Source organism: Vipera berus (genome assembly GCF_964194415.1).
Source record: "Vipera berus genome assembly, chromosome: 1".
In the NCBI taxonomy this organism is placed as follows: Eukaryota; Metazoa; Chordata; class Lepidosauria; order Squamata; family Viperidae; genus Vipera; species Vipera berus.
Genome location: NC_138202.1, coordinates 282,424,625 through 282,449,588, shown reverse-complemented (window position 1 = coordinate 282,449,588; position 24,964 = coordinate 282,424,625). Strand labels below are relative to the sequence as shown.

Here is a 24,964-nt window from a genome sequence, read left to right as displayed (position 1 = left end):
ACAAAGAATTAAAGGGAGACTGATATGATCATTTCAAACTTATTTGTTCTCATCAGTCAGCCATACCCTTCTGAGATTAGAACTTGGGCCGATTGCACCTTAGGCAATTGTTCTAACCTTTAGGCCACTGGCTCTTTCTCGCTTTGTTAGCTGAGAAGCAAGGGAGATATGTGATGAGAATAAATAAGTTTGAAATGATCATATCAGTCTCCCTTTAATTCTTTGTTAGCAATCCAAAAAATTTACACAAATATTAGATGTCACTGCTGTGACTACTGCGTGTGGATGGCCTTGGGTTAGGCTGAAACAGGAAATAAGATTTGTCCCGTGTTTGGGGCCTAGCAAGGTATTCTAAATACTTAACAAACACTTAACACACACACACAGATATAAGATTCCTTAATTTCATTACAAATAAAAGTGTCCCAATCTGTCCAAATGAGCCCATAATCTTGAAGCATAAACAGTTGCAACAATGGATCCAGGCCACTTGCTGTATCAAATAAATGACTTTTTTTAGTTCAGCAGAAAAAAATGAGACTGCTTTTAAAATTAGTGTGGTTGTTCTTGCCATCATTCTGATTCTGCTTTTTTAAATTACGTATCAATGCAAATCTAGAATTACTGTTCCTTGGGGACTGTAGTTTTTTCTTTTATTGCTTTCATTTACTGAAATGGAACTGAAAGATGTACTCTGAGCTACTTAAATTAGATTTAGTATCTAATTATAATTTGTTTTAATCAAAGTGGAGCAGATGCTAGCATTCCGTTGATATGCTTAAACTGATTTTAAGGGGGGGGAAATGTCTAAAAGATGGCTGAGTGGTCTTAGGGCTAAAAAAAAAGAGGAACAAACTTTGTCAGGAATAATGTTCTGTAACATGGTATATATTTGTTTGATGAACAAGTACCTTCCTTCCAAACAGGCAGTGCTAATGGGGCTGATGGAAGTTGTAGCTGAACATAGTTGGTGGGCTCCAGTTGGCAACCATTGTTCTACCACTTCTAGTTACTTTTACTGTTTCAAGTACACAGCATTCTTTATGGGTTTGAAAGAGATATGTTCTTTTGTGAAAGAGAGAAACATTTCCATGTCACCAATTGAAAGTTTTCCACTTTACATCATTAGAAAAAATACTTTGAGTAATAATGTGGGATAAGAAAGGATAGCTTGTGGCAGTGTTTGAAAGGATATTTTTAAAATTGTACTGATTCAAAGAGACAACATCTTTTCCCCAAAAGTTCTGTTGTAGGCAATGTTCCACTATTTTATCATTTGCTTTTTGTGCAAACAATTATAAACATTTAATAAAGTGGATGGATAAAAAGTTCCTTTTTATTGTTTTCTACACTTGATTGTTAAATTTTCCATATTCATTATTTTTGCAACTGGCTGTCTGACAGTCATGAGATCCAGGGAACTTTAGCATGATGCATTTTGAGGTAATTTCTGTATACTGTATTTCCACAGGACTTGTACATAAAATATTTTCACTGTATAATACAGCATCTGACTGTATGTTCATTGAATGCTTTTATTATTATATCATCATAAGGTTAAAACAACCTTATTATTTACATCTGAAGTCCAGTGAATTTATTATGAATCTGTTAAGATATTGAGGCTCTAGGAAAAAGTGCAGAGAAGAGCAACAAAGATGATTAGGGGACTGGAGGCTCAACCATATGCCGAATGGTTGTGAGAACTGGGAATGTCTAGTCTAACAAAGAGAAGGACTAGGGGAGACATGATAGCAGTGTTCCAATATCTCAGGGGCTGCCACCAAGAAGGAGGGGTCAATCTATTCTCCAATGCATCTGAGGGCAAGACATGAAGTAACAGGTGGAAGCTTGAAAAACAGAGGTCCAACTTAGGATTAAGAAGAAATTTCCTGACAGTGTGAAAATTAATTGGTGGAATGGCTTGTCTCCATAGGTTTTCAGTGTTCTGTCACTGGAAGATTTTAAGAGATTGGACAACCATTTATCCAGAATGGTACAGGATCTCCTACTTGAGCAGAGGGTTGAACTAAGAGACTTTCCAGTTTGGTTGTTCTGTTATTATGCTCTTTTAAATAATAGCCCACGAGTTGGAGGTTATCTTCATGTATGTTCCACATATGAGGTTAATGGGGGTACTAATTTTTATGGGGCATGGATGAACATTATACATTGTTAAGATAAATACAATAGACTATATGCTATGCTTATATTTACACTGTTTCATGCTTCTTAGAATTTCTATTCCCTCTTTACAGTTTGAAATGTTGACAGGGTCACTACCATTTCAGGGGAAAGACCGGAAGGAAACAATGGCACTCATTCTCAAGTGAGTAGCAAACTCCCAACTTGTATATCTATCTATAGCTACAGTTTATACTCTTTAACTCAGAATAAACTTTTTGGATTACGGTATGTAAATTGTCTCGTAGAAAATACAAGAAATGACATTCCAAATATATCTAAAATACAGTAGCTAGTAGCCCAGGGACCACTCTTAAATAAGGAGCTGAAAATTCCAGCAGTTTTATCAAAAGTCCAATCCACTTTTAACTCTAACTTGCAATATGGGAACCTATTTAAATTATGGAAATCTTCTGGGATGTTCTCAATGCCCAATAGGCTTTCCATTGTCCTACTAGGGAGATTAGCGCTGCTGCATTATGAGCTGGGTGTTCAAAACATTAGTGAGGAGCTCATTGACTAGCTATATGAAGTCTTAATGTTGTCAGAAATAGATAAGAAATGTGATCTAGCAGAATTATTAGATTACAGTACTATAGTCACATTTGGAAGGGAGGGAGGGAGGGAGGGAGGGAGGGAGGGAGGGAGGGAAGGAAGGAAGGAAGGAAGGAAGGAAGGAAGGAAGGAAGGAAGGAAGGAAGGAAGGAAGGAAGGAAGGAAGGATATAAGATTGTTACCTAAATTGGGAAACAACCAATTCAAATTCCAATTTCTTCCATCCCCACTTACACTCCCTTCCCAGTGCAGTTACTTAAGCACACACCTCATTAAACAAAGTTAATCTGTTCCAGTAATCTCTCTTTGCTCACTCTTTAGCATGGAGAGAAGACTTGTTACTGTGCCCTTCAATCCTTCATTTAACTATAAAAGGATCAAAAAGTGTTTTGCAATGTAATAAAGACCTGATTGTTCCAAGTTGTATATTGTTCTAATTGCCCAACATCTTGCAAGTAGGAGAGATGTAGGAGTGCCATATTCAGGCTGCTTGTCGAATCCAGCATTATTCCCTTCAGGAAAGGCTGAAACACAAGCACATCCATACACACACACATACAAACTTAGTATGAACTGGGCCAAATTACCTATGTAAACTTCCAATCCATACATCAATATCTTCATTGCAATAAATTGAGTGTTGCAAATGAAAAATAAAAATATGCGCCATAGAAGTGCATATGTTAAAAAAAATGCACAAAAATGCGTGTGAATGTTCATATAAGATTTTTGTTATTTGTTATTTGCCAAATTTTAAATGGCATGGCTGAAAGAACAAGGGATCAGAAGAAAATTTCACAAAAAACAAGACTGAGAGAATAGTCCATTTGCTAACTCTCTCAAATAGAAAGAATTACGACTTAGTATATATAGTCGCAATCTTAAGGGATGATAAATCTTCTATAAATAAGTAGCACAGACATTTAAATTAAAAAGTTTAATAATATTATCCCAAAACCTGGTCTATAGAAAGTTTAAATGTTCATTTGAGACTTCTATATATTTTGGTGATGTATTTAATCATTTACATACATGTGTAGATTTTTAAAAAAAACAATGTTTTTTTTATTCCTGCATTAAAATGTCCTATTTTTTCAGAGCCAAGCTAGGAATGCCACAGTTTTTGAGCATAGAAGCTCAGAGTTTGTTGCGAGCTCTTTTCAAGAGGAATCCATCTAACAGATTAGGTATGGGAATTTATTTTATTACTGCATAACACAGTGGCAAATTTCCCCAGCTGTTTTTCTCTTTAGTTAATTATCATTTAGTCTCATATACGTGATGCAGCTGAACAGTGTATGATGGAGAACTACAAGGTAATTTCACTTTAATTAATGACATATTTGGGGCTGTTGGAAAAGATGCTACACATGAATAGAAGCACAACATAACATCCACTGACAGATACAGAATACCTGTCAGAATACCTGTAAAAAAGATGTCGAGACTCTAGAAAGGGTACAGAGAAGAGCAACAAAGATGATTAGGGGGCTGGAGGCTAAAACATATAGGGAACGGTTGCTGGAATTGGGTATGTGTAGTTTAATGAAGAGAAGGGTGAGGGGTGACATGATAGCAGTGTTCCAATATCTCAGGGGCTGCCACAAAGAAGAGGGAGCCAAGCTATTCTCCAAAGCACCTGAAAGCAGGACAAGAAGCAATGGATGGAAACTAATCAAGGAGAGAAGCAACCTAGAACTAAGGAGAAACTTCCTGACAGTTAGAACAACTAACCAGTGGAACAACCTGCCTCCAGAAGTGGTGAATGCTCCAACACTGGAAGTTTTTAAGAAGAGACTGGACAGCCATTTGCCTGAAATGGTATAAGGTTTCCTGCCTGAGCAGGGGGTTGGACTAGATGACCTCCAAGGTCCCTTCCAACTTTATTATCATTATCATTATCATTATTATTATTATTATTATTATTATTATTATTATTATTATTATTATTATTATTATTATTATTATTATTATTACCTCTCGCACAGAGAAGCAAGACCACACAAATGAGCCAGATTTGTGTTCTCACATTTTTTTCCATGGTAGGAAAAAATGTAAAATGTAATGTGTTCTTTTAGTTCTGGTGTCTGCTGTAGAATAAATGAAGCTTGATTTTGGCCTGAATGGCTGAGAATTCTTTAATGCAAGTGGTATATTGTTATCTACCAAACTATGCCCAAAGTTTTCACAGCCTAATATACTGCTCCCCATGGAATTGCTTCTTGGTTGTGACATTAGATAAGATCACAACTTCTTTTTCAATTTTTTTCTAATAATTACTGGACGTTTTCTCACAGAATAGTAAGAATAATTAAGCTACGCAATTCTGGTGGCTTTATCATAAAAAATAAAGGTATCATCTTCTTTTAGTCCCATTCAGTTCCTTGTGGTTTCGTGGATAGATCTCTGCAATGTTTATTTATTTGTTTGTTTAGATTTCTAGATCATCCGGAAACAGCTTGAGCCATTTTCTTAGCATTAAAAGGGGTTTGTTATTAACTATCTTCTAGGAAATTTCTGAACAAGGAGTGAATGAAATTTGGGGATCTCATTACATTTCTTTCAGTGAATTAGCTATCATATAGTGTTTGACTCAAAAGCTTATCTGGAGAAGACATACAGAAATGAGAAGAAGAATTTCTGGATGGGCAAGCTGTGTGCTGCATTTTGGATGTTTGAAATAATAATACTATTAATTCTATTGTTCACAATTTCAATTTCATAAATTTGAAATGGAAATAGGAAGACAAACATGTTCCTGCATTGGACATACTGCACACTCCCACACTCCACACTCCCACCCTGATCTTTCCATTGAAATAATCACTGGACAAAGTAGACTAACTGTAAAGAAATGGAAACATTCCAAAGCTATATTACTGGATTCAAAATAGTCCTGAAAGAAGTGTGATGATAACCAACAAAACAGTAAGACTTGTTCTGCTGCTCCCAATACTAGTATTTGAAGGGGGAGCTGTTACCAGGATTTTTGGCAGCTCATTTCATGACCATCTGGCTTAGCTATACATCTTCCATGTAATAATGCATGGAAGAGGGGGGAAAAACTGCCTTGGATTTTCTTTCCCTGCTTAACTCTGAAAGTTTTTGCTAGAAATAGCAGTACGAAAGAGAAAGATGCACCATTACGTGGAAGACTTGTAACTGTAATGTGTTTTAGATAACATTAGTTTGCATTTCTGACATTAGGTATACACTGCATGTCTCTCAATTGCTGTGAGAAATTAAGGAAAGCACATGCCTCCTGAAACCAAGATTGCAAAAAGACTCAGAACTGGAAAAGTCCATGAGCAATTAACCCGTCCTTTGCCTAATTGCTTCAATCCAACTAGCAAAACAGTACTCTTGAGTACTGTCTTGCTAGCTATAGAATATGTTGCTTTAAAAAACAACAACATTATTTTGCCATTTCCCCCTTAGGTTACTTATGGAATAATTGAAACAGAGAGAGAGATATGGGAAAAAAATTGAAATTTATGATCCTATTGCATTATTAACAAGATTGAAAGCTGTGATTCAAGAAATAACACATTCTCTCTTATCTACTATGAAATTGGATGACCATAGACTGGGGTCCTCAGCCTTTTTGGTCTCTAGGGACACTTGGAAATTTGCAAACATATTGAGGGTGACCTTGCAAAATAGCTGTTGGGATTGTTCTCCATTCACAAAACGTTTACATGGGGAACATAAAAAAAGTTTAGCAGAATGCTACCTGCCACTCTCTCTAGTACCTCACCTCATTTGCATCCACGATGTTCTCAAATATCTTTGCCTGTTTTTTGGCCAAGCAGTCCTTTTCCTAGTAAGTATTTGACTTTTTCTGTTCCTTCGTGTATTCTAAGAAAGCTTGCAGAACCCATTTGAAGCCCAAAGATATTCTTGAAAATAAGTATGAAAATGGAAGCTAGTGCTTTGATTTGCAGTATGCTCGCTTTACATTCTTTACATTTACTATAAAATCAGGAGGGGCAGGCAAACTGTTTCTATGGAAAGAACTTATTGTAGGACACAGAAGACTTCATGGGTACCAGATGAGAGCTTTTGGAGACAAAGTCTGTCAGACTTGTTCTAAAAGGAGTTTTATTTCCCAAAGCTTAATTTAAAATTGTAAATTAAATTAAAATAAACATATATATTTAAATAAATTTGTAAATTAAAAAAATATCTTTGTGATGGTAAGAAAAACCATGCCAGTTGGTCATTCTTATGGCCAGGCTTGCTGAGGATTACGTGAATGGAGGCCAAGCAACTTTAGAAGGGTAATCCAGTTGAAAGATTTCAGCACACATGAAATTCTTTCACTTGTTGCTTTTTTCCTCAGCTTGTTTAATTATTCAAAGGCTAAAAACAACAAAGATGCTCTCCAGAGTCACTCCCCAGAGGGAAATGGGCAAAATATAAATTTAATAAATAAATAACAACCTCAGGTCTCCCTCAACTTTTAAGTCTTCGTCTTTGTGCAAGAGACAGACAGCCACACTCAAGATGCAACCAATAGGTTCTATGTGTTCAATGATCTCTCACCAGCAGGGAAGCCATTTTTGAGCACCAGACAAACAAACATAGAGAACCTCTTTTGTCTAGTAGCTAGACATAGTCTACACAGCCACTTATTGATAGGCTTTTAACCAAGCAGACTCTTCTCCAGAAAATTATAGGTGTTCAGAAGCAAAAGGACAGTATTATGAAAAACACAATACGCTTCCAAACAACTGCTTTGATTCTCCATTGCAGTATCTTTTAAATGCCACTCCGGAAAATGGAAATTGCTTGAACAAAATGTTCATCCTCTAAACTGCTGAATAATCCTTCTTCTAGGTACTCTTCTCCATTAGGATAACGAATGCTCCAATTAAATATATGGCTCAGTTAAATCCAAGTTGCTTAATGATTTTTGAGTACCTGTTGTTTAAAAAAAATGCTGAATCAAAGGAATTAAACAAGCTGAAGTGAAGAAGAGAGGCATAAATAGATTGGAAGAGACTGAAGTTCTTCAGACTTTTCTTCTGCTCAGAAAAAGGCAGAAATGCCCAATCTGAGAATTATGGGGATTCTAATGCACATCTGGAATTATGCAAATTTCCTGTACTGTACTGAAGGAAATGTCTTCAATGCTCTATAAACTACAAAAGAAGCAATTACAATGCAGATGCAATTCTGTTAAACAAACTTTAAACATTTTAAAACTATGGAGCTATTTTAATTTGGCTTTTGGAGAGTCTAAAATTAAATTTGCTCTTGAGTATTTTAATAGCTTGAATATTAAAATGGGGATTAGATACATATTGGTTTATGTATTAAGCAAATGAGTTATTTGTACTTGGAGGAGGGCAAGGCTTTGCACATTGGTGCACTTTAGTCCCACTCCATTTTATTCATTTACTGTAAATGCAGAATGTGCTATGAGATGGCTTAAACTCTTTATCCACTGAGCTTTGTAACTTGATATGTGGATTTGAACTAGGCTCTCAATAGAACTAGTCCCACCCTTAATTTACATGTTATCTTTTTTGTCTATATCAATATATTAATATATTCTCATATTCTAACTAAGCAGACAATCAGTAATTCAATTATAATATTTTGCTTTACTATTTGAAGAAAATTAACTGTAATGCAATGCAACAATTCTGTAATTCAATGCAACAATTAACAATAATTCAACAATTTCAACATTCCCAAAGTCTCTGCCCTCTTGTTTTTGCCACTCTACATCTCTTGATGGGGAGTTATAAAAGACAAACTCAGAAAAAAACCTTGTGCCCTCTGTGTCTTCTTTTCAATTCCTTGGCAGGTGCAGGCCTTGATGGAGTTGAAGAAATTAAACGTCATCCCTTTTTTGCCACCATTGACTGGAATGTAAGTAGTTTACCCAAGTGATCTATTGTACAATGTGATTAATCAATCACACAGTTAATTTAAAAGTTCTCCTAGCAAATGGCAGCCAAATCCAGTATTCTAAACAATGTTTCCCCATTCTAAGTACCCTATGCAATTTAGCAGCAGCAAAAATCTTTTCTGGGTATAATTTGATGTCCTCTAGATCAAGGGTCTCCAAACTTGGCAACTTTAAGACTTGTGGACTTCAGCTCCCAGAATGCCCCAGCCAGCATGGGGAAATGGCTGAACATGGCTGACTGAGGAATTCTGGAAGCTGAAGTCCACAAGTCTTAGAGTTGCCAAGTTTGGAGACCTCTGCTCTGGATATGTCAGACTCCAAATTTCCAGCCTGCAGGACATTCAGATAGATTGAAATCCTATCCATCTGGAGAGCACAGAGCTAGGGATGTTATTCAGGGACCCCACTAAAGCCGTTTGGTGATACAGTGAAGAATACAAAAGAGGGATTCTGTTGCTAAATGGTAACCAAGAAGGCTGAGAACACATGGCTTTCTAAACAAGCATCATTAAATGGCAGGAAACAACTTATAGTCTGGGTCAACTATGGAGCTAATGAAAGGGCAACAGTATGTAATCCAGGCCTGATAGTCATAGGCAACCATATCCTGGTTCTGTCCCTATCTAGCGATCCCTGCTAAGGATTTCTCATTGGAGCACCTACTCAGTAGGATCACCAGAGACTGCCATTGCTTTTATACCACAAGTTTTTGAAAGGCTATGGCTCTTTGTGGCTGGAAGAATATCAATGGTGCAAACAATTTGAAGACCCTGGACAGCTGTTCTGTATTTTTCTTAGAGTTCTGCGTGGAAGGAAAAAGACAAGGCACTGTAGGAAGACACAGACAGTTTTCTTTGTACACCTCCCCAAACTTTGGAGGTCATTTTATGAATGTCTGCTATATGGTTTCATAAGGTCAGATAGGCTCCTGATCACTAGAGGCTGGCTGTCTTTGAGACACCTTATACAAAAGTACACACTGTACTACTGGTATAATGCCATGGAATATATGATGGATATAAAGTGAGTAGCATGAGACTGCAAAATGTGAATGCCTTTAGGCCAGAATAATAATAATAATAAACTTTAAAAAAATTGAAAACTGAGTTTCCTTGCAAGGTATAATCTTCTGAGACTTAATAATCAGCAGTGGCAGGGCTGGATATAAAAGTAGGCATGCCCCCTTCTTTGTGCCACTTTCTTTTCTCTAAATGTACTTCTTCCATCCAATAAACTTACACCAATGCTGTTGTCTGATCCAAATTGCCTGATTTTATTTCCTTGCTGGAGGAAAATTTGGTACAAGAGCCTAGAATCCATAATACTAAGGGCAGAGGCATCAAAATTAGGACGTATGAATGGCCCACAATCTGATTTTCTAAATCTGTTCAAATTATTGATTCCTTTAAAAGTCTGTTCATGCTTGCGCAAAAGTTCGTCTCATCACTTAATCGAAGGGAATGTATTCAGTTCAACACATCAGAATGACTCAGCTGTTCAATCTAACTACTTTGTAATTGAACCTTAACAAATCTTGATAGAAATGTAGTAGGAAGCAAAGCAGCATCATGCTACGCAAACCCCTTTACAATTAATCATCCCATTTGATATTTTGGATATATATGTGAAGTTCAGCTGAAAACTATGCTGTCGTATTACGCATAACAGAGGTAATATATCACCATTTAATATAGTTGATATCATCCATGGCCAAGGTTGGCATCTAAAATAAATATGTTCTTTAGATTTCATTCAGAGATGCTCAACCTTGTAAACTTAGTTGATATTGGATATAGTTAATATGATTACTAGGCAGGTATTTAATATTTTCCCTTTCTCTCACATTAACAATTATAATTTGGTAATTAATTTAGAAGTCTCTAAAGAGTGTATCCAAGGATTTGGCAAGGTCCTATGTGATCCCAAATTACAGTCTGTGCACTTTAGATTTAATTAAATAGAATATGATTATTTTCTAGTCTTCTATGGGTGGGGGTGGGGGGGAGAGAGATGATCATACACTGATCCTAAAGGGAGAAAAAAACTGTAAAATCAGAGAGGCTTGTTTTCACATAATTCAGCATATAATTTAAAACTCAGTCTCTCTGGAATCCATCCAGATTGATGGTGAATAAAGTTCTAATATGAATATTCCAGCCTGGTTGTATTTGCAACATAAGATTTTCCTTCTGTCTTCATTTAGGTAACACCTCTTTGAAGAAAAGTGTTTCAATACAGTTTTAATAATGCATTTAAAAAGAAGACAATCACATGACTTTATAGTTTTTAGAATATGTACCAGCATGAGTTCTGAAACTAGCTCTAGCCTTCTTATAATGATGTTTCCAGCTGCTAAAAAGACAGCTCTTCTTCATGAATAGAAAAAGAAAAGGATTAATAGAGAAGAAATGGAGCCAATGAAAGTGCTTGGTTTGTCCTGGTCACTGTTGTTATGGAAAAGGTCAGATATGACCTTATGCCTTAATCAGAAGCTTTATATGCATTGATCAGTCCCTCACAAAATTTGGTATGAGTCAATCCTAAAGAGTCAAGATATGAATAATGATATTTTTGATTGAGGAGAAAATTTTCCTTACGGTCACTATTGGATAAGTCCCAAAGTATTAAACACATTTTCATGAAATGGTTAAAAGAAAAGCAGTAGCTTTTTAATTGCCCTCATCGTATTGTAGTATTTCTATTATTCTAAGAAACATACAGTAATTGAGACATTGTTTGAGAATTAAAATAATCCTGTGCTATAGCCAACTAATTAGACAATTCGTGTTTAAAAAGCAAAACATGCATTCTTTCCTGTAATGAAACAAGTAACGTTTTGACAGTGTTTAATTGAGTAATCTTGTGTTCATATTACACCAGAACCCTTTATATAATCCCCATTATATTTGTGAAATGGGTACTGAGATCTGCTCACAGCATCCTCCAATATTCCACTAGAGCTTATTAGTTAGGGTGTGCTGGCACTGACCCATTGACACCAGGCTGGCACAAAGGGAGACAGGTCTTGGGCATTCCTGCCATATTTGCAGAATTCAAGTAACTCAGAAAGCCAGGTGGCACTACTTAATTGCAATTCAGCTCAAAACTCCATGAGCGTATAATTATGCCACAGTCCTTTATGGAAGTTACAGAAGGAACAAAGCAAACAAGCCAGAAGACTTTGTGGTGGAGACTGCAGAGGTGATAGATACTGTCCCACAGATGGCATCATCTACCCACAGCACTTTCACTATAGCCTTTAACTTTCCATTTTTTCCTTAGGATCTCAGGCTCCAGCATAGGATATGAATTATTCAATTCCATAAGGCTGTGCTGGACTTTGGTTTCAATCTCCCCAAGGTGCTTGAAGGTGCAAAGGACTTCTACAGCACTTTAAAGCAACTGTATCTTTTCCTGGGATTGCAAGGCAGCAGAAATGGCACAGCTGATGTGATGTGTATGGTCCAAAGACAGAATCTGAAGCACTGTACAACCCTAATATTTAATAAAACCCTGGCTTTTGCTGCATCTGGTACAAAGATTTTAAGGAGGAATGGAGGTTTTGTCCAGCTGTTTGTGGCAAGAGTATTGTTCATGAAAATCCTTTATTATATTAAGCATATTTTAATTGCTATGACTCACTATCTTTCTATTTCTGGAAGGCACCTGAAGATCAGCCCAGTGTTCATAGATGTCATTAGGAGAATGCACACATTTATTTTTTATTTATTTATTTTTATTACATTTATATCCCGCCCTTCTCCGAAGACTCAGGGCGGCTTACAAGCTTAGCAGTAGCCTTCATTCTATGTATATGCCTGCTTGTTAGGGCTTTCCACACACCCCAAGCGGCATTATTACAAAGTCAGCTTATTGCCCCCAACAATCTGGGTCCTCATTTTACTTACCTCGGAAGGATGGAAGGCTGAGTCAACCTTGAGCCTGGTGGGATGCGAACCTGCACTAATTGCAGGCAGCTGCAATTAAACAGGATGGGAATGAATACATGGGGGGGGGGGAAGAGAGCATAAGGGTGTGGGGTCCTCGGTGCTCTCTGAGCTTTGTTGTTGCTTGCTGATGTTTTGTTACCTGACTAGATAATATCTTCAGTGTTAGAAGGGAGTAGGGTTTGCTCTTTATTTATATACAACAGCTTGTCCTGTCACTGTTGGTGAGGGTGTTGAGGATGGAGTTCATCAACCATCAATAGACATGTAATATTGACACCCCATTCAAAAGAGTCAATAAAAAATGAAAAAGGAAACAAAAAGACCAGAACAACTCCTGACTAGCAATGGGTACCCAGCAGGAATAAACACCAGGATGAACACCAGACAATTAAGCAGTACCAATGTCCTAATCAAAGAATTACCAAATCAGACAAATAATCAAGAAGTAAACAACACCCTAATCAAGGAATTAACAAGGGGAAACCACACTCCCACCAATACTGACAGGGCAAACTGTTGTATATAACAGAAAACAAGCAAACAACCAAGCTCAGAGAGCACTAAAGATGCACACTTCAGCCCTGAGGTACGTACGTTCTCTTCTATTGGTAGCATAAGGATGTGCTGCTGCTTGGATTTCAGGTTCCGTATCCTGTTTTAGGATGTGTGCAAAGGAACTGCCTCTCCAGAATAGCTTGCAAAAATGGAAGGTAAAGATTGCAAGCATAGGATCTGTTTCCATAGAAATAGATGCCTCGAGTTCAATGTACCCTTCTCATGTATAGGACCAACAGGTGCAACCTTGCTGTTCTCATTCATTTCCATCATGGGCATTCAGGACAGGAAATGACTATATACTCTTTGATTTAATTAAAATGAATTTCCTTTCAGGATGATTACCAGGTGCATACCAAGGCTGTTGATGTGACAGTCTCTCAAGTTCTGCTTATATGTAAAGCTAAAGTTGAGTTACATGAGGTGTTCTTGACTTCATGAGGAAGGATATTGCTCAGTATGTGATTCTTAGGGATTTCCTTATTTTTTTCTAGTGTTTCATTCAAATCACAGCACAGCAAATGCTAATAGCCCCTGAAACTTGCAGTGGACTCCTGAGCAAAGATGTTGGACGCTTAAAACAAAAAATAAAGACTTTGTAAGGAAATATGTCCGTGAAGGCAGCATTTCAAACGCTATCCAAATAAATCTATTTGTCAAAGCTAATAAAACAGTTGTGAAAACCTTAGGGAAAACTAAGACTATTTCTTCTTCTGCCGCTTAAAAATTGTTTTTATTTTTTTTTAAAGTTTTATTATCGTTATTTTAACATGTATCTGATATATCCTTGCTGTAGATAACCACATCTGAATAAGCTTCTTCAAAGACGTCTTCATACAGTTGAAAACCCTGATAATACGTAGTTCTGGTTTCAAGAAGAAAACCAAATTAGTAAATGCTGAATTCTCAGATATTCAAAGATAACTTCCAATGTAATGCTTCATCTTCCTTGCAAAACAGTTCTCTCAGTTAATGTAATATACAATTTGTATTGGACATATCAGTGTGCAAAGTCCTTTATAAATAGCATATTTTACCATCTATATATTTACCATCTCTATATATTTTTATATAATTTTTATTTATTTATTTATTTATTTATTTATTTATTTATTTATTTATTTATTTATTTATTTATTTATTTATTTATTTGAAAAATTTATATTGCTGCCTACTCATGACTCAAGGCAGCTTACAGGAAATAAAAACACAATATAAAAGAGGTAAAAATAATAAAAAATAATTCCCCACTCCCTCACCCCGGCGTCAACACACACTCATACCAGCCATTTAATGGGCTCCATCCCACTCTGGATTCCCCAGGCCCGCTGGCAGAACCACGTCTTCAGGGCCTTCTAAAAGAGTGTCAGAATGGAGGGCAGTCTAATTTCTGCAGGGATGATGTTCCAGAGAGAGAGGGTGTCACCATGGAGAAGGCCCTTCTTCTGGATCCCGCCAGATGTATCTCTTTAGGAGTCGGGACCCGTAAGATTCTTTGTCTTCCCATTCTAGTGGGTCTTGTAGATGTGACTGGCAAGAGACGGTCCTTCAGATAACTTGGGCCCAAGCCAGGAAGGGCTTTGAAGGTGACAACCAGCACTTTGAATTGCACCCAGAAGCAAATAGGCAACCAATGTAGCTCCCGCAGGAGAGGTGATGCATGTGCACACCAAGGACTGCACCAAACCATGCAGGCCACTACATTTTGCACCAACTGCAGCTTCCAGATGCTTTTCATAAATACATCAATATGTATTCAGCTCAAAGTGATGAATACAACAGAATAGGCTGATCTTTGAATTAGGATTCATAAGTCTGAACAATGGGATTATATGTTTAAAAACCAGAGACCAAACCTACTGATTCACATTTATGTCAGGTAATGAATGCATTACTTTATTACAGTAGTTGATACTAAGCATCTGCACTGTCATTTTCAAATTACAGCCTGTGAAAATGTCACTAAAGGCAAAATATGCTGAGCACGTTTTGCTTCTGTGGAACTGCTTCCCTCTCCCCTGTAATGAATGAACTATACCAATAAAAACCAGGCTACTGTTTTTCAAATACTTTCAAACGCGCAGATAGATTTTAATGTACAGTTAAAACTTCTGAAAAGCACAGTCCTATCTTGCCACAAGGAAAATAAGTCTAGTTGATTGTCATGGAAACTTAGCCTAAGTGGGGAAAATATTGCATCTTTGTACTTTCTCTTGTGCGATGCTGCTAAGCATAAAACGTCAATTTCTCCCTTCCCCTGTATTAAACATGAAATATATTTCCCCAAATCAGAATGTGGCGAGCATAGGAAGCACTTTTCTTGATTAGCTGTTCCTTCAAGCAGCTTTCTGCAGTAAAAACTATTATTTTAATTGATTTATTTCAATTTAATTTATTGCTTATTAATTATTTGGCTCACAGCTGTTTTCTAACTCAAAGGTCCCTTATGGCAAGAGAACTAACCTCTGTCTTGCTTTGCTCTTATATAGAAACTGTACAGAAGAGAAATCAAACCACCATTTAAACCTGCAGTTGGTCGGCCAGATGACACTTTCCACTTTGATCCTGAATTCACCTCAAGGACCCCAACAGGTACTTACCAAGGAATCATAGCAGTAGATTTGCCATTAATTTTTCATTTGTTTTAAAAAATATATCAACCAAAACTAGCCAAAATATATCTCCAATTTAAAGATTACTTCCCTCCCTCCTTCCTTCCCTCCCTCCCTCCCTCCCTCCTTCCCTTCCTTCCTTCCTTCCTTCCTTCCTTCCTTCCTTCCTTCCTTCCTTCCTTCCTTCCTTCCCGTCCATCCATCCATCCATCCATCCATCCATCCATAAAACCAGTTATCTCAAATGAGTGGGTTGATTTTACCTCTGGATGTCTTACAACTTGCGAATAATAAAAATGTTTAAAAACGTAAGACCCACAGCAGTGGATAAAGCATAAACAGCAATCCATATAAGCAGGAGACAGCCTCCCTCATGCACCGTGGCCCCAAGCTCAGGCACAGAAACCTGTCTCCAGAGCTTGCCAGAAGGCCAAAAGGCACAAAGCCAATTCCATCTCCAGAAGGATGAGATTCCAGAGGGCAGATGCCACAATAGAAAAGGCTACCGTCCTCAGCAGTCAGCTTGATACTCCTTGGCAGGCAGAACCCAGAACATGCCCCTTTTGCCTCACTGGATAGGATGGGTAGAAACAACACACTACTAATCCTTTGTAAGTGATCGTTATGAGTCTGGGGAGTTACCATTATACTTTCAAATTTGCTGTCGCTTCCAAAAGAATCTGTTAACCTTGTACTCACCTAGACTCACTGTTGGGATTTTATGGTGCGGCTGAATAAGAGAATTAGAATTACTACTGTATAGTGTTTTCCACAATTTCTTCCTAGTGTTTCTGGATAGCGCTTGGAGTGGTCCTTCTGGAAGGACTCTCCACACTCTCTAGGGTTCTGTATTACTACACAGTTTCTTCCCATTAATTCTTTTGTGTATAACCTACTGGAAAATGCTTTGGCATTTAAATTCTGCACTCCCACAAATCCTCAGATGGACGAAGCATTGCATGCAAAGAATTGTACAAGCAGTTGTGCAGTTCGCTGGTAAAAAAAGAAAAGAAAATTATGGGTAGCCTGTTTTTCTGGCATCTAAATAGTTTAAAGCAGGGGCGTCCAATCTTGGCAACTTCAAGACTTGTGGACTTCAACTCCTAGAATTCCCCAGCCAGCATGGGAGGTGAAGTCCACAAGTCTTAAAAGTTGCCAAGATTGGACGTCCTTGCTTTAAAGGCTTTTGGCAGAAAGTCACTTGGTTCCTCTTAATTCTCCTTTTTAACAGCTGGTCTCAGTACATTCAGAGTTTTCACTCTGGAAATTGTGATGCAGCTTTACGTTGAAGCAAATAGAGAAGGATGCATGTCTCCATGTTGAAAATAGCATGGCTGGATTCTAGTCTTCAAACTGCTCCTTTTATAACATTGCTAGGGAAAATAATACTGGAGAAATGGTTGGAATCTCCTGTCCCTTGAGTCATCTCTCATCTCCTCTTCAGATTCCCCAGGTGTCCCTCCAAGTGCCAATGCTCATCATCTCTTCAGAGGATTCAGCTTTGTGGCATCCAATTTGGGGCAGGAACCTGTACAGCAAGAACCACATAAAGTCACAGTTCATCCAATTGTCCAGGTATGAACTTGGCTGTATAGTTGCTATACCTCTTTCACTTCATCTAGATGTGTTAGGTAACGGTAAAGGTTCCACCGCACATGCGTGCTAGTCATTTCCAACTCTAGGGGCCGGTGCTCATCTCTGTTTCAAAGCCAAAGAGCCAGCGCTTGTCCGAGGACGTCTCCGTGGTCATGTGGCCGGCATGACTAGATGCCAAAGGCACACGGAACGCTGTTACCTTCCCACCGTAGTGGTCCCTACTTGCATTTTTACGTGCTTTCGAACTGCTAGGTTGGCAGAAGCTGGGACGAGTAACAGGCGTTCACTCTGTTATGCGGCACTCAGGATTTGACCCGCCAAACTGCCGACCTTCAGATTGACAAGCTCAGCGTCCTAACCCACTGAGCCACCGCGTCCCTAGATGTGTTACTGTAGCATAAAAAACATTAAGAAAAACAGCTAGGATTGGAGAAATTTGCCTGTCTAAAATAGATTCAAAGCTGGGGTGACTTTGAGCTAGTCATTTTTTCTTAATTCACTCTACCTCATAGGCTTGTTGTGGACTAACACTGGAAGCTTATGAATCTCACTTTGAATTCCTGGAGGAAAGATGTGATATAAATTTAATAAGTCATAATCATTTGTTGCTATCATCACCATCTTATAGGATTTCTTAATTTGGCTGTTTATTTGTGAGCAAATTCTTTTATTATCCAAATGTCCACTATTTCAGGTAATAGTAGAAATATTCATTGCTTCTACTGTAAAATCTGCTAAATAGAATCTATTAAATTTAGGTTTTATTGTAGTAGTTCAAAATTCTATAGCTTGTGGAAACCCCATTTACAAAAGATGTCAGATTTAGTCCTTTAGTTCTGCTTATACAAGCAGGGACACACAAACAAGCACTTTCATAGTTCATCATGACTTTATTACCCTAAATATAATTTGTGCTTGTCCTGCTGTTTCTTTTGCTTGTGCAACGTTTAGTATCCTCCAGACATTTTAGACAGCCACAGGTAGTAATGGCAGCAGATTGGGGGATTTGTAGTAAAACTCATTGCTTTCTCCTGCTGTAGCAAAACACACACATTGCCACTACTTGTGCTTTTTTCTCTGAGCATTAAGTCAAATACAATTACTCTTTCTATTTCTAGAAATTAATTCAAGGCTTTTAGTCACTTGAATTGGTTGAAAGTGTTCTTCAGTATCTGTTTTTAACTATGCTAGCTTCTTTGAGAGCTTTCTACATAAAAAAAATGGGATAATAATTACAATAATCTTCTATTACTAAATAATGTCTTATAATTTAAGTACTTATAATTTAAGGTGGTAGCAGTGAGAAAGATGGGGAAGGTGTGTTATTAGCCCCCTCCCTCCAACTTGCTAGAATCCTCCCTGGGATCTTCTTTGCCTCATTTGTCCAGGTGTGGCTGTTTAATCCAGGTGAAAGATTCTTCCTGGCGAGTAGTTGAATGAGCTGACTCCCATTTTCTGAAATCTGGATGGGTAGAGCAGGAGATGCCCCTTGTAGGGCAAGGCTTTAAAATAAATAGTTCCAGTTTTATCTTTTAATTGGGCTTGCTAAGCCCAAGCACTTTTTGGAGTACGACGTGATTGATTATAAATTAAGTAAGAATAAAGAAAAGAAATTTTTTTTTCTTCATGACAGCCGCAACGTAAGGATTTGAAAGAACAGTATCATTGCCATTTAGTTTCAAACCAAAGATAACACTACTATGTAATTAGACTGAGAAAACAGAAAGAAACGGGGGGGGGGGGGAGAGAACAGAACCAGACTTGAAATTATCCCAGATAGAATAAACTGCTACTTAAAAGAATATTCTCACAAACCTATTAAACATGTAACTTCCAGGTTTTTCTAGGTCAGGGCTTTTCAACCTTTTCACCCATTGTACCACTTTTAGGATATGGCAACATCCAAGTACCACCAGTCGCCTAGCAAGGTGTCAAAAACCTGATGACCAAAAAAAAAGATGAAGTACAGGTAGTCCTCGACTTACAACAGTTCGCTTAGTGACTGTTTGAAGTTACAATGGCACTAAAAAAAGTGCCCCCCAAGCCACAACCGAGCAAGACACCTGCCTGCCGGCACTCAAAATTTTGAGCTCCCCTAATCCACTACAATTATATTCTCGGAGCATAAGAAATGATGACACCTAAAATATAAAATGCTAATAATATCAGTGCTATCTAAGTAATTAAGAATAGCAATATAATGTACAGTACATGTGTCAATTTCTCATTTTTTCCAGCATGAACTATTTTGTAATGTGGAAAAGAGAATTTCCCTATTTCAGTACCAGAAAGTGTTACCCTAATTAAGAGCTGAATATGAGCTATACCCACTGAAGGGAAATTGTTCTGACATAAAATTACCCACCAGTATGACCAGTGATGTGATGACTAACACCATTGTGTAAATAGTTTCAGTTATTTCATGGAAAGACTTAGTTCCCATTTTCAACCATTTTTTCACAAAGTGTCACAATACCTTAAATAAATTGCTTCCACCATCTTTTCGTGAGGTATCAGCAGTAACTTATTGTGTCTTTCCTCTCCAGTCCCAGCTTGCAAAATACAACAAAGGTCAACAACCAAAAACTCATATTAGCAATGAAAGCTAATATGAGAAGGTTTATTTTCAGCGGTAGAGGATACCCTTTGCATGCAGAATTTCCCAGACGAGTTTCTCTGAATGTCACGTTGGCAGAAAGACAAGATATAAATCATCTTCATCATCCACTACATTTCCAAGGAGAGCTGAAAAATCCCCAGGGAATATAGCCTGAACAGCCATTGCCAGTCAGTGAATAAATACAAAATAATAAATGCACTGAGGATGGGAAATTACTTTTTTATTTATTTAACTCCTTTCCTTAAAAATCATAGTTTGCTGTTTTCACACCAGCTCAGCCAGATGGCAGCTTCTATCTTTAGAGATCAGGAAAGTGTCGTTGACTAGCATAGAGATTTTAAAAACCACCCCAAAACCGATGGCAAATAAGTTTCAGGTTGTTTGCCAAGAAAACTACAGAGAGACATTTGCATTAACTCATCAGCAGTTGAGCTCATTTTAAAGGCCGTTTAACTTTAATGGGATGTTTATTTTTGGATCAACTGTGTTGTATTTTTAAACTAATATTGCTGTAGCTTTACTTAGTTGGGTTTACGTAAAAGAAAGCCTAGCATGCTAAGGATTGTAAGATCAATTGGACAGAATTAAGGCAGCACTTGTTTAATTAGCTGTTTCTCTGTGTTAATCAATCCTCTCTGAATTGCTAGTGCTGGAGAGTCTTCTGATGGAGTCCATCATAAGACTTGTCCTTTAATGCTGTTGTTTTGTTTCCCTCTATAGCAGTTACATGGGAACAATATTCACTTTACAGATGGATATGAAATCCAGGAAGACATCGGAATTGGCTCATACTCTGTTTGCAAGAGGTGTATTCACAAAGCTACAGAAGCAGAGTTTGCAGTAAAGGTAAGGAATCACTGTGGTATGTCTGGTGATCATTTGGCAAGGGCAACTAGTAGAGGTTTTGCTGCCTTGATGCAGCAGGGCAAGAAGTTATGGGAGCCAGCCAGTATGAAGGAGAGTTTCGACTGTAAAATGTAAGTCAACCCATGAGGGAAATCTATATGTGAATGGAGCATTGCTTTTTTTTCTATCAATCTCAAGCAATCACAATTTATTTGTCATATTATGCCATTTAAAAAAAAATCTCTTGCATTTCATGTTAACTTTGACATAAAGTACAGTATCAAAAGAGAACAAAATCTGGTCCTAGCCACATGGCTATTTGGATCCAATCTCAGGAAATCCATCAAATTTATCTTTGGAGTTTGAAAGTTTGCTTCTTTTCAAATTTATTTATTTATATTTATTTATAATGAGACTTGTATGCCACCCTATCTCCCGAAGGACTCAGGGTGGCTAACAACAATAAAATACAAATAAATACAAATATTAAAAAAGAATTAAATTGTGTCAAAGTCCCACTAAAACCAATAAAAACATTTAAAAACATTTAAGCCCGTGGAGCTTAGGACTGCCCCCGACCTCCGTTCATTTCGCCGGGACCTGAAGACCTGGCTCTTCGAGCTCTCTGGCCCAGGCTGAGAATTTTAATTTTAATTGGGGTTTTTATTTTTTTTTCAGGGATTGATTTAATCTTTTTTAATTGTTTTTAACTTTTGTATTGATTTTGTTTTAAATACCCTGTGAACCACCCTGAGTCCTTCGGGAAAGGGCGGTATATAAATCCAAATAAATAAATAAATAAATAAAATCATAATTAAAAACCCCATTATCATCAGTCCAGGTCGGCCTGTTGGAAAAGATATGTCTTAAGGTCACGGCGAAAGGACCGAAGGTCTGGGGCCATCCAGAGCTCCCAGGGGAGTTGATTCCACCAAGCAGGTGCCCCAACAGAGAAGGCCCTCCTGGGGGTCGCCAGCTGACATTGTCTGGCCGACGGCACTCTGAGGAGGCCCTCTCTGTGTGAGCGCACAGGGTGATGGGAAAACGTTCCTAGCAGCAGATCGTCCTGCAAATATCCCGGGCCTAAGCCATGTAGGGCTTTATAGGTAAGAACCAGCACCTTGAATCTCACCTGGAGGGCAACCGGTAGCCAATGCAGCTCACGCAATAGGAGTGTAATATGGGAGTATCGGGATGCTCCCATCACAACCCGCGCGGCCACATTCTGCACCAGCTGAAGCCTCCGGGTGGTCTTCAAGGGCAGCCCCATGTAGAGAGCATTGCAGTAATCTACCCGGGAGGTGACGAGCACATGAGTGACCGTACATAAAGCATCTCGGTCCAGATAGGGTCGCAACAGGCACACCAGGCAAAGCTGTGCAAATGCCCCCCTGGCCACGACTCCAACATGATCTTCTAAACTGAGTCATTGCCATTTCATTTCCCCCAGTAGTTCTGCAAGTATGAAAAATTCCAGGGCAGATCAGGCCATTTTGAATAATACAGATCTTCAGGGTATTTTAATAAGTAATTGAACATAATCCAACTTTGGCTTTATTCTTTGATACAACTCTCTTTTTGATTTGAACTAGATTATACAGTAATGACATTCATGTTGAATGTCATTACTTGTGAGATGGGCAGCCATATGAAATTGATAAATAAATAAAATCTAATTTAAAGACTCATGAAATATTTAGATTTGGAGATGTAAAAACACAGTTGGCTGTCCAACACTGTGCTTTAAAGCTCTTGTTGAAAGCATGAGAGAGATATGCTGAGAATTGTTCTGATGGTTTTGTAGCCATAAATGTTTCTTTCCTAAATATTTGTTTACTTCTGCTGGTTCACTAAAGGAAGCCAGCCAGACCGATGTTTACAACAGAAGCAGTGGATGTTCTGAGAGTCCTTTATTTTTGCTCGTTTGTTATTTTTTTAAAAATATGTGTGTGTGTAAATGTAAAATGTAAATGTAAAATTTATAAGGCTGAGAAGAAATAAAGGATTTGTCTTTGCTGCTTTGTTGTCCCTACAAACATCATTAGCTTTTGTGTGACATAACCAAGGGCACTTCTACTTGGGATTATTGAATTGTTTTCAGATTAGTTAAATGCCCCTATATCAGCTACACCAGTTTTCTTCTAGCTCAATTTCAGCCCAGTTCAAATCACTTTTGTTTTGTTTTCTTATCTTTGGAATTAGATTTCCACGCAGTCTGTGGTGTGGCTGATTTTCCATGGGTGGGAAGTCTTGACACTCTGGCTCCTTTGCCACTTCAGCCACTGTGGCATACCAGTGTCCTTGCCCAGAGCTTTGCAGCCAGTGATCTGCATTTTTGTTTTTCTTTTTTCCTTGTCTAAAAGTCATAGGGCAAGAAAAGGGAGGAGGCCAGAGCACTGTTTGATGGCCAGATGTGATTTTTTCCTTATTTGTCAGCTGGGGAGAGCATTGGTTTAGTGTGGTAGTTTCATTTTTGCAATGTCTGGAGTTAAAACTAATAATGAACTGTTGCAAGACTGTTTCTGAGGGTTTGGGAAGTGCTGAAAGAGTGATAAAAGTGCCTATGAGAAACTCCCCGTTTATATGCTTGCAAAAAAATAATTGTCTGCAACTAATTAACAAAATAAAATAGGAATGAACTTGGAGAAGTTGCCTTTCCTTGGAAGAGTTATTAATTACCCAAGGGCACAGGATTCACTTTTCTGAATCCTGACACCAAGCACTTTTGATTAAAATGTTTCCCATTATAGTAAATAGGGACATTTTTCCAAACTTGATTTTACTTATGGAATAATTTGGGAAGTGAGCTAACAGTTGGGATATAAAAGATTACAATCCCCCCCCCAAGTATTCTGTGCCACCTGAAATCCACTCATGGGAATTAGGCTTTTTGAAGCCTACATGCTGTTCTAGATGGAGACAAAGTCACTTGTGTAAGAGAGAATGAATGAGTGGATATACAGTAAATGAGATGAAATGTCTGTATAATTGTGCATAAATGCTGGAGGGATTTTACAACAGGTTGGGGAAGGCTTACTATAGTCATAGTCATATGGACAAACAGGAGAACAAATTCTCATGTTACAACTGGCTGCTGATTTCTTCTTTTGCTAGTATATGCTGGTAGCATGCTTCTTTGAACAGTATAACAGATGGAATACAACAAATGCAGAGAACTTGTCAAATCCTGGCTGATGTTTTCCATCATTCATGTAACTAGAATAATTCTAGGAACTGGGGTGGGGGACAGGGGGAGAGAGGCTTACTTATATTACATGAAAGGAGCCTCAGAATAAATTATCATCCTTTCCCATTTCATCTTTCTCCCCATACTTCTACAGCTATGATCTGCTGTGCTAGCAAATGTACTTCTGCCTTTAAGACTAACATACAACCATTATTTAAATTTATTATTTTGTCATGAGATAAAACAACCAGTTTGAACTGGCAGGTTTCATACCGAACCACAACACTTAACATTTCCTAAGCCTGCTCCTGAAATATTTGAATAAATAATAACAAGAATTTCCTTGAACACATGCCAAAAATGTGTTTGTTGCTATCCTCTCTCTTATACAGAGAAACATTGTTATGTTTAATAGACAAGGAGAAATGGCTCCAAGTTATAAATGTTGTGTGTTCTGTATATTTATATTGTAAGCACGTTGATAAGAATGAATACTTTTTTTAAAAAATATCCATTTGTTCTATAGATTTTTGTCTACATTTTTTATAAGTGAACAATTTGAATACATCTTCTTGTTTTCCCCTGATGTGCATTTTTGCATAGATCTTCTCATTCATTTTTGTGTATCATTTTTTTTCCTCTTGAAAAGATTCATCACAGATGAATATTAGTCTTGTGCCTACCAAACTCGTTCTGCCTGTTAAGACTTTGACTGTGGAAACTCTGCATTCATTTGGGTGACATTTTAAAAGTTTCTAAAACAAAAAAAGACATCATATAGTATTTCCACATTGAAGGACTTGCAAAACCGTCACAGTTTTGTTCAACCCAATGAAAAATGTTTAACTGAGTTAATTAAATGCATCAGCATACACATACTTTGAACGCTAACAATGATTTCGTTGAAGGTTAAATATGTGAATGCTGCCAATTAATGGT

At 37.7% G+C, this 24,964-nt stretch overlaps 1 protein-coding gene across 1 annotated transcript in view; it reads left to right on the top strand.

Moving 5' to 3' along the window:
- RPS6KA2 (ribosomal protein S6 kinase A2) overlaps positions 1-24,964 on the top strand; it is a 134,678-nt gene that overhangs the window by 93,670 nt on the left and 16,044 nt on the right. The window contains exons 9-14 of the mRNA XM_081329452.1: positions 2,259-2,329; positions 3,838-3,926; positions 8,555-8,619; positions 15,654-15,756; positions 17,221-17,351; positions 20,713-20,838. Coding sequence (XP_081185578.1) covers positions 2,259-2,329; positions 3,838-3,926; positions 8,555-8,619; positions 15,654-15,756; positions 17,221-17,351; positions 20,713-20,838 — 585 coding nt within the window. The remainder of the gene's footprint in view (positions 1-2,258; positions 2,330-3,837; positions 3,927-8,554; positions 8,620-15,653; positions 15,757-17,220; positions 17,352-20,712; positions 20,839-24,964) is intronic.